Consider the following 13,417-nt stretch of genomic DNA (forward strand, 5'->3'; position numbering starts at 1 on the left):
TTCTCCGAGCTATACCTTCATTGGCTATCTTGAGTTTCTTGAAAAATACGGGCATTGTTCAAACAACCAATTTCTAAAAAATATTTAATACAAACGATCCTCAAAAATCTATAATTATAAAACCTTTCTTTATTTCACTGATCTTTTATCTTAAATTAAAAAAAAAACTATTAAAGTGTATTGGTATAGATTAGACAAAAAATAGAACAGTCATTAAGAGTTTAATTGTTAAGTACCTATATTTGTAGAGCTAAGTACATTTTTAAATATAATATAGAGCCCATTTATTCAAGGAAAGACCTCTAGGCCTAAGGGCCTAATATTTTCTGTTTTGTTTTTATTGAAATTTTGCGTGTGCGAATCCTGCGACGTCAGATGGGCCAGTTCAGTTTATCGTGGAGTTTCGTACAGCATTTACGGCCTATGCGTGCTTTTTCAATTTATTTGTGCCAGTGTTGAGAGTTCTTATTGTTTATATAGTATAAAAGGTAATTTAATATATCAAGTTAAGGTTTTTACGATGATTAAGCTTTCAATACCTCTGTTTATTATCAAAATGATTGCAGTTTTGTTAAGAAGTTATAGCATTATATAGGTATTTAGGTTTTAACATTGGTATAATATTTTTATATACCAGACTTTATTTACTTAATATCTTTCTGTTTTTATTTTTTTATTATATGCAATTATATTTCCTTTTAAATATTTGTACATATTTTTTAAAAATGAAGAAATGTGAGTTTATATAATATAAAAAATTAAAATCTTCAAAGTAATAAAGGAGATTCTCCATAAATACTTTAAAATTGATTGTCGAGTGCTTTCGCGATTTATGTCAAGACTTACCAATGACCAAAAAAACAAACTTCTACGACTATATAATAAAAAGTAACATACAGCGAAAGTCAGGAGGAACGCATCAAACTCCAGGTGAGTATTGTACACGTGAATATAATTAAAAAAACCATATCTTTTTAGGCGATTCCCATTTGTTTTCAAAATATAGCGTAATTATAAACAAACATTTTCTACGTTAACATGGTTTTAATTATAGCGTTTTTATAATAAATGTTCAAAAACTACCGCAATTAATCTCTAGACACATTCTTTTTCGTCTATGAAGGACTCTTGTTGCTTTTCTAAGTGATTCATATCTTTCTTTGACCAACGTAGCTGCATTCCTTATGCATCGAATTAGGGCCTCTCGAGTGTCGACTTTCACTTTATACACCCCATTTTAAACCAGCCCACAAAAAATAGTACAGTGATGTGAGGTCTGGAGATCTTGGATAACAACTTATAGGACCAACGCGACCAATCCATATAAGGAACAGAAGTTCTAGCATTGCCATTACAAAAGCCACAACCAAAAACCATATTTCTAATATATAACTATATATAATTTCTAATATAAAACCATATATTCTAAATTTGAATAGATGTATGGCATTTTATATGATTTTAATCGAATAAACACGAAAATCAACGCGTTAAGCCCAAAATAACTCCAATTCATAAGTTGAAATCACGGGTAGACTGGTAAGTTTTTTCAGGGAAGCTAAAATCTTATCGTCGATGCAATTTAGATTTTTAGAAGGAAAAGGGACCATCGATGCTATAGAGTGGCAAACCTCAGAGATCGCCAAAGATCTCGACGATCATGAGAAGGTGATAGTTGTTTTCATGGAAGGCTTACTAAGCTTTACTAAGGCTTTCGACACAGTGTTTCACCAAAAGCTACTTGATGTTCTTGAATATTGTGTTGGAAGCCTTTAAAAGTTATTTATTCTTAAGAAAACAATATACTAAAGTAAATAACAATATAAGTTCTCCAGAAACAATTAAAATGGGTTTTCTTCAAGGGATAATGAAACTTATTCTTTTCATTATCTATATAAATTCATTACTTGACATAAAAGTAGGTAAGAATATAGTATCATATGTTGATGATGCTAGAATAGTATTTAAAGGTAGAACTTGGGAATAAGTAGAGAATAAGGCTAAGAGTGGCCTAAGTCAAATTATATATTGGTTGCAAACCTTTAACCTTTCTTTGAATACTACAAAACTATATTGCTTTTACACCAATTAACCTAAACAGACCTGATTATAACAAAATATACTTGAATATGGATGAATCAATTCGACGTGTAAAAAGATAAAATATTTTGGAATTATCATTGATAAGGACTTGAAATGGGGAGGTCATATAATTTTTGTTGCGATCAAAATAAGAAAATTTGTTTATAAAGCTTTAGTTAAGTCACTATTAAGATATGGCATAGGGAGGAATGTATGAATGTATGTATATAAGTTAAAGCGTTTACAAACAGTCCAAAATGATATCCTTAAAGTAATATTTAAGAGAACTAAGCTTTTTCCTACAAGAGTTTTATACAACAAAAATATACTTAACATCAATCAATCACGTCGTAACTGTCTGCTCCCTTATGTATAAAAAAGAAAAAATTGTTTGAAATACCACATGAAGAACTAACAACAGTGTACTTAATGAGTACGTCAAAAGACTTTACATTTAAAATTTCTAACTTACCTGGCACCCAAGTTCTTTAATCTGTTATCTACAAACATAAAGAACCTAAAAAAATGTGAAATTATTTGATAACCTCTGTAAGTATTATATTTTTACACATATAGACAGATTTGAGATTTTTCTTTAGGAATCTTCTTTTTTTGTTCCTTTCTTTTTTTTTCTCTCGAAATAGCTTAGTATTAGTTTAACTAAGTGCAAATAGATGTTTAGTCATCTAAGCACCTAATAAAAAAATTGATAGGATTTAAATAATTTTAAGTTAAGATGTATGAAAAAACATGTAATTTTCAATCATATAAAATATTTGATTTGAAATGAGAATCGGATAAGAACATATGAGTTTTTTTAGATTATTTTCACTTTTACAATATTCACTTGAAGTTAAGTACATTCCTCCTGACTCATCCTTTATAATAAAGCAATATATCAAAATATCAATATGGTCCAATTACAAAAAGTCTAAAGAGATCCATATTCAACGGTAAGATACAACTTGCTGTTGATATTAACTAGATTGTCAGTCTTTAATAATATTACTTTCTCTCTTCTAGAGAAAAAGAAGTCACATAAAATATAGTTTTATAAGACGCGTACAAAATTGACCTTCAAATTTTATTAGTCAGAAGAATCTCTACTATCTCGATCGTCTGAAAGAGTTAGAAAATCAGAAACTTTTAGAAAAAAGACAAAGAATCTTATGGAACATATACTTTTAAAATGCTAGAATAAGGACACAGCAACTTTTTCTGTGAATATAGATCGTTCACACATTATTGCAAAATAAGTTCACACAACTAAATGGCAACCAGTGCCTTATTCAATAATCAGAGATCATAATATTATCGAAACAATATCTGTTAACCTCATCTTTAGATGAGAGCTCGTTAAAACACACCACTCATTTCTCAACTTCCATTTTTAAGATCCATTATCTTTTGCAGGAATTTTGTGCTTTAATGATCTTCGTTCATCGTCACATATAAAATCAATATACTGCAGGTAAAAAATAATTCAACTATACTCGTAGTTGCGCTCATCTATATCTTGTTTTATTGTAAATACATGTTGAAAAAAAATAACACATTCAATGTGCTTTTAAGCTAACAAACAAGAATATTTTTACCACATGGTACTTAAACATAGATTTGGAATGTATTTAGATTTTTCTCTGTTGCAGTCACACTACAATTAGGTTCCAGAGCCATCCATATTTAAGTACGCGATCTCATATTAAATATGAGAATTATCATTAATGCGTCTGCATAAAGCGTTTGCATAAAACGCGCACTGATGCTACTTATTATTATATTCGTTATTTATGATAGATGATTGCATTCATTAAAATGGTTTTGTACTGTCACATGAATTACATTAACGTAGATGCTTATTAAAGTTAAATAGAAACAATACTCAACATCCATGGGGTTCGTCTACAGCCACTTTTCTTGGGCCAGAATACATACGTGATGAACTATAGTATAATCAATGGGAGTCGTTGTAGGGGTTCTATAGTATCAATGGGAGATCAGTAGTTGAAAATTACTGAAGCCAGGTTTAGCATCTGATTGGTGGCTTATGAAGTTAATTTTAAATAATATTTTGGTGAACATAGGTTTTTTTTGAAATTTAGCTTAAAATTTTAGATTGCTCTTTAGCGTTGATTAATTCAAAATGAGTTTTTTGAATATCTGAAGAAAATTCGTTAAAACTAATTTATTTTTTAAGACTTGTTCCCAAATGGCACCTTATAACATGCATTGAAATTAAAACTTTTCCAACAAAAGTCTAAAATGCCTGGAATAACATGTAGGAAACTAGTTTAGAAGAACAGGAATATAGAAAGTGTTCCAATAATCCAGAAGAAATAAACAATTACCTCAAATGCTGGGATTAAAATTGACAATTACTTCAGAAGTCTGAATGACTTTAATTACCTTGAAGAAATGACGTTGAATAAGACCATAAAATGGGTGAAATAAGTGTTATAGCTTAAATACCTAAAATAATATAAACAGCTGGAACATATAATCTGCATATAACTTCTAAGAGAGAAGAGCAAATTTATAATTTCAATTGCTTTGTATAAATCGCTTGAAATGTCTGGACTTATATGGAAAATGTTCCCAAGTGTCTGAAACAGTCATACTTTTTACAATTAAAATTATTTCTTAATTATTTTAGGAAAATTGGGGAAAAGGGAAAGAAAGTCACTGATTTTTTAATTACCTCGAGTCATTACGATGCATTTGCTTTGCGCAATTTAAGGCATAGTGCTATATCTTTTGGACAGTCCTTCTGATTACTTCCAGACAGGCATTTGAAGTAGTTTCACCCAGTTAGTCATATGATTTTTACAGTTTAAGTAATTACAGTTAAAAGGTTCTTTGTATGTGTACTAACTTATGAAATCTGTTACCGATAAAAATAAAGTATTTAAAATTCTTTCGCATGCAATATTAACTTTTCTTGAAAAATCTTTAGAAATTACTATTTTTCTAAGCATTTTGAAAAGGATGACTCTTAAACCCACTTTGCGTAACAAAAAAATGTTTCTTTGCCTATCAAACATATTTTTACAAGTTGGTGATGAGTCGCTAAAATAACTTTCTACCAACATGGAATAGCCTCGATTTTGGAAATATACCTTGATCCTCAACAGTTGATCGTGGCTCACGCCATTGGTCAATTTGTGTCAGTTATTGGGTTTCTTGTAAATTCTCGAGTTTATACAGGCTTGTCATAATTTTTCAGGTTTTTTCTTATTGCCTAAGACTATTCAGTTTATCCATTTTATTCTTAAAACATACTTCCAAAAACTCTTCGTACCAGTGGACGAACTTGGTCTATATATACAGTAACTATTAAACAAAAAGTTTTAGCTGGTTAAATTAAGCTTCTAAGATAATAAATGTTCCATTACTGTTGAGCTATTAATATTATTTTATTAATTGTCAGTCAAGTTAAAGTGAATTTTATTGTAAAGACAAAAATTTAGGCAGGCCAGGATCAGCTTATTTCTTAATTTGAAAAACGATATTGGCCTTTGCGATATATTATCTGGAAACAGCCATGGCGTCACTGATAAAATGAAATTTATGAGAAACAGGATGGCAATTTGGACAAGAATGTGTTTGGTGTATTCCCTTTTATTTATTAGATTTATAGCATTACGAAACTAAGCATTTTGTTAATATATTGATTAAAATAAACTGAGAGATTTGAATAAAATTAATTCTAAAAATATAGTGGGTAAAAGTAGAGGTTAAAAAACTTGTAATAACAGTGTAGTAATATAAAATTAATAGTTTATGAATTATTTAATCAATTAAGATATATTGTAGGCTGATAAAAATTTCAATGTTATTCCAATATTGCCTTACTCATTCGTGTTTATTGTACTTTTTTTCCGATTTTTTTCAAGATTTCTTCCTTATAGCACTTTCATCATTTAGTTTATAGGTATTTTCGGCAAGATTACTTTAAGATTTCGAAGATTCTTGTGAATCTAAATCATGCCTACTTTAAAAAAGAATGCTTTATTTTATGTTTAAAATTCATTGTTACATGGCATTTATAATCTTGGCACTTTATTTACCCAACATTTGGTGATTTATTTTCGACAGTGAAATCCGCCTTTCAAAATATTTAATTAAGAACACCTTTATTTTTAACGAGAATTCTTCCAATAACATTACAACTTTTTTTTTTTAATTTTTTAGAATGGCCTACTAAATCGAGTAATTTTAATCGAACCACCAGCCTCTGACAAACAATTCCAGGTGTTATAGTGTAGGATCGTCTATTTTTATCAAATCTGAATCATGACCAAAATACAAGAAAATGAAGATCGACGCGCAACGTCGCCTTTGATTGCCGGCGTCGTCGGAGAGACGCGGGTCTGCATTAGTTCCTCAATGGACTTAAAAAGTCGCGTTCGCGGTTTATGGCGTCGGCTTCATCTTAAGGCTTTTTGTCAACATATTGGTCTACTGGTGGCCTTAGCAAGTTATACACTTCTTGGAGGACTGGTAAGCAAGAGTTCAATTTATTTTTTTACATATGACAAAATGAAAATATTATTTCACGTTTGAAGAAAAACAAGTATGAATAAATTCCTACAGCATAAGTTTTGTAGTAAAAAGTTCAGCAGTTCTTTCAGTAAAATCAGATCAACGTCTTATAAAATATAGTTTCTCATTTTCTCGGTTTGCAAGGGCACTGATGATGTAAGAGCATGGCTTTTTCCAAGTGTTTCCTATTCTCAGAGATACCTATTTCTTCATTTGTATGGTCGATAACATATTCAAAGTTTTATTTGCATAAAGGTTCTGTTTATTTAAATTTAATAAATTCAACGGTGCTTTAACCCAATTTTATAACTCAAAAAAAATTATTTTCACAAATAAGTCAAAAAATTATAAATTCAATTAACTAGGAAGGGAACTTGGTATTATTGAACTATTTAAAAATGATATGGCACGCTTAAATAACGTTAAATTTCGATATTCCACCGGATTCTCGAATGCACTTTTTAACACTTCGACGATTTTTGCCTACAACCTTTCGTAATTTTTCTTGCGTTATCCCCCTGCAAGCTTCAGCAATGGCATTGCGAAGCTGTTCTCCCCTTTTAAGCCTCTTTGACCCCTTTTAAAGCTCCTTAATTACCCATAAGCACGACCCTGGAACTAATTTGGCATATGTACAAAAAGGGTCTGTCGAGCCCTATTAAATAATTTTTTTTTAAAGTCTTCTTTTATTAAGGGAATATCCAATCAATCTTTTGCATGACATGCAACTCGCTTAAATTCGTTATAACTGCTGTAACGTTTCCTTCTTGTAAATATAGGTCTTAATGTTATTTAGTAGTCGTAGGTTTATTGTTTAAGGCTTCCAGTTTCTAAGTCTTCTGCATCATCCAAATTTTAGTTCCATTGATTTATAGGTGTGGCATTATGTGGTTTCTATGTTTTTTTCTGGTCAATGCTTTTGTATTTATTGCAGAATGCTATTTATATTTCTTTGAGCTTTCTTTAAAGTCCTTCAAACGTCATTTTTTTATGAAGGAAATAATGGTGGTTTTAAGAGCATTCCCGACAATGCTTCTTTATTGCCACTTACATCTGAGACATAATTAAGCGTTTGAATCTGAAGACTGCTGAGTACAATGGCGACAAATGCTTTGCTTTTAGTATTATTAATTCTAACCGAATCTATCATCATTATCAGCTGCTTCTCATTAGAAATAATTTGGTCTGAGTTTGATTGAGTTGAAGAATCCAATAAGACGTTCATTTCTCATTCTCAATTAATGATTCATAAATTGTGAGAATGAATCTTGACTCCACTCCTATTATTACCATGAGAAATACTTTCCATAGATAACCCAGGGCCAGCTAAGTAATTTATTTTTCGATTGATCAAGTTCGACTGAACAATATGTATGTCGAAATATTGAGGCGAATTATCACAAAGTTGTCTTTTCTACTATTATTTTAAATCATAAAACCTCATTGGCAAAAATATATAATATTGACTTTTTTGCTGTAAAAGAAATGCTTTTTATAATAGTACTAATACTAGTTAATAGCTATCATGATAGTAATTGGTTTGTAATGCCAGTTTTTTTAAAGTGCATGCATATAAATGGGCATATTGGTAATTATATGGTTAGCCGCAATACCTAAATTCACTTTATTTTGCGATTGTATTGTATTCAAAGGGTTCGAAAATAATAGCAACTTAGGCCATGACGCATAAAAAACGTCTAATTACATTGTCATTTATATTTTTAAAGAAATTAAAAATATCATAAAAAATATTTCCTGAAAGTGGTTCCTAATGAATTTTTAATGATGCTATATTCAATAGATTAATATAACTATTGAATCCACTCTTTTGATATTGATCATGATAATTTTTCTTGCGGTGATTTTGTGGTTCTACAGGGAAAAAATAAGATGAACCAATGGGTGCCGTAAGGTTACTTTGAGAGTTACCTAATCTACATCTAATAAAAGAGTACTAAAAAATCTATGGTAATATATACTGTTTCTATATAGACATATTCGAGTATTCGTATATTGTCAATTCAGTTGCCCATATTTTTTTTATTTTATGTACAACAGTCTTCGCTAATAAATAAATACTATAAGAATATACCCGATATTCAAAAAAGAACCTAAAAATAGTCTTTTATAAATTAGAGTATCCTTCTTATGTAATATCTCTTTCTCAACTTTTTAAAATACCTCTTTATGCAATTAAATAGATACTATTATAAAAAATACACCCATGTTAAATTAGATATAGCATCTAATCAAATTGATTTTGTTTAAAAGCGCTAAACCCAGCTTGCCTAACTGTTTATTTTTGTCAGCATTTGGTTAATATAGGTTAGATTGATGTAATTTACCTTGGTTTTTGGCAAATCTCTTGAGCAAATTGACCTCCTTGTACTTCTCCATATTTTGATTTTTGTAATTATTTAGTTGCTTTAATGAAATCTTATTTCCGAGTTCGTAAACAATTTCTCGAATATAAAGGCTTTAAGTCTCATTTATAACATTAACGATCCTGTCAATTTACTGTCCTGGCAAACTTTAACTTTTTGCAAATAATTTTAAATTGCTTACAAAACTAGATACAGAAGATGACTGTGGTAAAAATAATTGAGGAAACTGATGTGGTAGTTAACTATAATGGTAACCTAATTTTTTGGTATCAAGAACGAACTCTAGTTATTATAGGTTTTATTGATAGATTTTATGCGAACTTCTCTATGACAAAACATATTTTACTTAAATCCCTTTTTAACATGTGTCGGAATTATATTAATAATAATTAACATGCACCGTGCGATATTTTTGTTGACAGTTTAATATCATCAGTATCAGTATCACATCAGTATCATCGATCCATTATAGAATATTTTAATTAGATAGGCCTTAGAGAGTTTTTTTACCTATTAGAAAAAAATGACTTTTTATAGAGTCGGGTTTTCAGTTTGAGCTATATCTGGAGGGCAAACATCTTCCTAATCCATTGAAGGAAAAAGGATAATGCCTGTTTTAATTCCTTTAATAAAATTACTAGTGATTGTATTTGTTTAAAATACCAACGTGTTGTTGAATACTCGTAAAGTTGTGTCAAATATCTCAAAGTCTTCATTTCGCTGGAGCAAAATATTAAATTTGGTGTAAAAGTTTTTAGTCAATAGATAATTATTTAGTTACTTCTTCTTTTGATGCCGTCTTCTCAGTGAAGGTTGGCGACCACATTTCTGAATGCGTCCCTATCTCGCGCCACATGGAATAGTTCTTTAACATCCATTCTTATCCACTCTCTTATATTACGAAGCCAGGATTTTCTTTTTCCTTCTTCCTCTCTATGCTTCCCTGCATTATTGCAGTTTTATAGTATGTATTTCAGCTTTGTGTGCTGTTTGACAGATTTTTATGTCCAATGCGCCTTAGTACTTCTTCATTCGTTATTTTATATGTTCGGGGTATCTTTAGCATAAGCCTATGTATATCCACATCTCGAACGATTCAACAAATGAACTTTTTAACAGTTTGGGCCTTTAAGGTTCAGTTTTCCCACTTATGCAGCAACAACGATCTGCATAAGTGGGAAACTGAACACATAACACATAACAATACATAAATCTTATTTTAATTTGGTGCTTAAGTTCTATTTGTGAACATTTAAGATTAAGCCATAAATGTCTTCCGCACCATTTGTATCTTGATTTCTTCGTCTGGATCTAGTAGATCATTAATGACTGTTCCTAGATATTTATATTATTGGACCCACTATACTTGTTTGCCATTTAGTGTAATAGGAGGGTGATTATTAGGGTTTCTACTTCTTACCATAAATTTCGTTGTGTTTCCTAATCACTCTTTGAAGCCAAACTGCCTCCTATTTAGTTGTCCTTCAAATTTGCGGTATATTCTCTGTTGAATACTCTTTAAGATAATTTCTAAGTTGTGACTCATCAGGCCAATCATCCTATATTCGTCTCATGATTTGGGATTGAAAACATTTTTTTTGGTAAGTGAAATAAACACTGATTTAAGTCACTCTCTTGGAGCATCCCCGGTTTCATAGATTCTATTTATGTATTTTATAAGACTGGTCAAGTTGCTATCGTTTAATACTTTCTATATTTCTTTTGTCAAGTCCTACAGCTTTGTTGTTTTTTGCTGTCTTAGTGACATATTATATATAGTGATGTAAGGATGATCCCTAAATGATCCCCTCGTCCATCTTCCTCCCTTTAATCCTCTCGTTCCACTGCAAACAGGTTTGTCATGTTCATTCCAGGTTCGCTTCTTGCGTCAGCTGAATTTCTCCCTGTATGTTTCTTGTGACCATTGGTGCGTTCGTTTTTTACCCCCTGTAAGTTGTTTTAATTTTTTATCTATACCAAAGGCATCGTGCTTGTTATTTAGTTCCCCCATTTACCGTCAGAGTATTTTTTTTGCCATCAAACTTGGTTATTAGTTTAATAATGATCTTTTCTTCAAATTTCATTACTTTACTTTTGTGGATAACTTACTTCTTCACTAAAATATGCACCTTTTTTATTTATTCCATTGTTATGCAGACGAAATTTGTTAAACTGGGTGGACAGTGAGCAGCTAAGCGGGCTGTACTCTCCTTTAGTGTGTTCTGAATTTCCCTCCTTCTGCAAACACCAACGGCACCCCGGGCTTTTCGCAGCACCTCGAGTGTGGAGATGGTGTCTTAAGCGCCAGAGCACTAGCTGTATTTCGTATCTCTTTAAGTGCAGAAAATGTCTGATGAGATGGGTAGAGAGTCCAGCTATGTTTGTATCTTATGCCGAGTGTTTTCATCGATCTCCTGACAATCTTGCAACTAAGCAGACTGCAGATGTGATGCGACAGCTACACATTTGGCTTAGCCGATTATAGATTCGGGGACTATTGACAATTTGACGAATCGCAGCCTAGCAAGGGAGTTAACAGTATTTTTCAAGTAGCCATGCATTAAGATAAGCTGAATTCTTTAGCCCTCCTTCACACTTCAGTCCTCTTTTACAGTTTCTCTACAATATTTATACATTCCAGTACAAGCTTAGAGCTCACATTTTCGGCTGTAATAGGGCAAGTATGCCTATACAACTGTGTACAATGCAACACTCCTCAATTTGAACTTTTCTGTATAGATTTTAAAACAGAGAATACTTCAGCTTGGAAAACAGCAGCTCTGCTAGTGTATAAAGCCACACCACAGGACCCTACACTAGCTCGGTCGTTAATTCTGGAACCGTTTGTGTGTCAGATGGTGTTTGTGTTTCTGTGCCCACTGTTTACTAATGCGGGCCTATTAGAGCCCCACCACTCCTCTCTGCCTCCTTTATAGATCACAAAGCATTTATAGTCGCAGATGCTACAAAGTTACTTACTCCCCAATCCCGTAAGGCCTGCAACCATATTTTATCATTTCTAGTTTCAACTTTACTAAGGAGTCAATCGCGAAGCCTATACGCAATCCTTATGGCCTCAAATTATATTGCAAGGTCCGAAGTACGAAGTTTTAGTAGTCTGACGAGCCATAGCTAGGGCCTTTCATATAGATTCAGTGATGTTTGAGGATAGATAAGTAAATACAGTAAATAAGCAATTGCAGTGCCTATTTTTTAGCAAATAGCCCTAGGTGCTACCGAAACCAAGCCTCCTGCAGGTCCAAAACATCCAGGTAGTCTTCCTCATCCAAAACTCTGCTTTATCCAACTAAATGAGTTTGAAATCCAGTTTGATATCTAGAAATCGTACTGTAGCATTGTGGTACGCTATTTAGATCATTGATTAGGCCATGGACTATTAGATACTACAGAAGTAGAGACAGTACGTTCATGCAGATCAACCTCCACCTTCCTCACGAAGTGGTGTATGTCCCTGGACTTACCAATCTGATTATTGCGCATGCAAAGAAACTATGTTTTAAATTTATTTTTAAGTCCTTTATTGCTTAAAATATTATTTTCCGAGATTTATAGAGAACGTTTATTAATCCACATATACATATGTTTACAAAGCTGTAAAAAAACATCATTGTAACAAGAAATTCCATACAAAATGCGGATTAAAAGGTATAATTTCAGCTTCTCAACGCAGTTGAGGGCTGTTGTAGCGTATAAAGTTGAATAATTTATCCAAAAAAAGTATCTAATAGTAAGTACCCAAAGAAAAATAAATAAATAGTACACAAAAATCGAGGAAACACATTTAAAACATTTTCACATAAATAAAATAAAAAAGAGAATATACAAAAATAAAAACCTATACCAAATCCAAAATTCATATTTTTAAATTCATTGCTCTGTTTTTAAATAACATTCTGGAGCTTAGATTTCATGCATTTTCGGAAGCCGTTTGTCGTTGTAGCAAAATACCACATAATGTAACTCTCTCCTCGATGACATATTAAGCCACTCAAGATCTTTCAACTTGTGCGAAACTCCATATGGCCTGCGAATACCAAAAATAAACCTTATACATTCATTTTGCAACTTTTGTATACGCTTTTTATCTCTGTTGTCTAAACAAAGGCCATACACAGTATCACAAAAGTTAAAATGAGAAGAATGAGATAGTTGCACAGCATTCGCTAGAGTTAAGGCGCTGCGCTGCGGCTATAAAGTTTTCAACATTGAATAGGCTTTCTGCAATTTTGATGTCACATGATATGAGAATCTTAATCCTACATTAATGTACAAACCGAGATTTTTGCAAATATCTTGAAATACGATAGGCTCGTTATTAATTTGTATCTTTAAATTTTGCAATAGGTGCTGCTTTAAATTTTGTTTGGTAAATAACATCGTAACAAATT

At 31.6% G+C, this 13,417-nt stretch overlaps 1 protein-coding gene across 1 annotated transcript in view; it reads left to right on the top strand.

Moving 5' to 3' along the window:
• The first annotated feature begins 6,375 nt into the window (after positions 1–6,375).
• The window catches only part of LOC126741389 (TWiK family of potassium channels protein 7-like), a 31,628-nt gene continuing 24,586 nt past the window's right edge, over positions 6,376–13,417 (top strand). The window contains 1 exon segment of the mRNA XM_050447784.1: positions 6,376–6,582. Within this exon segment, the coding sequence (XP_050303741.1) occupies positions 6,376–6,582 (207 nt within the window).

The sequence above is a fragment of the Anthonomus grandis genome, chromosome 10 (assembly GCF_022605725.1).
Source record: "Anthonomus grandis grandis chromosome 10, icAntGran1.3, whole genome shotgun sequence".
Taxonomy (NCBI): Eukaryota; Metazoa; Arthropoda; class Insecta; order Coleoptera; family Curculionidae; genus Anthonomus; species Anthonomus grandis.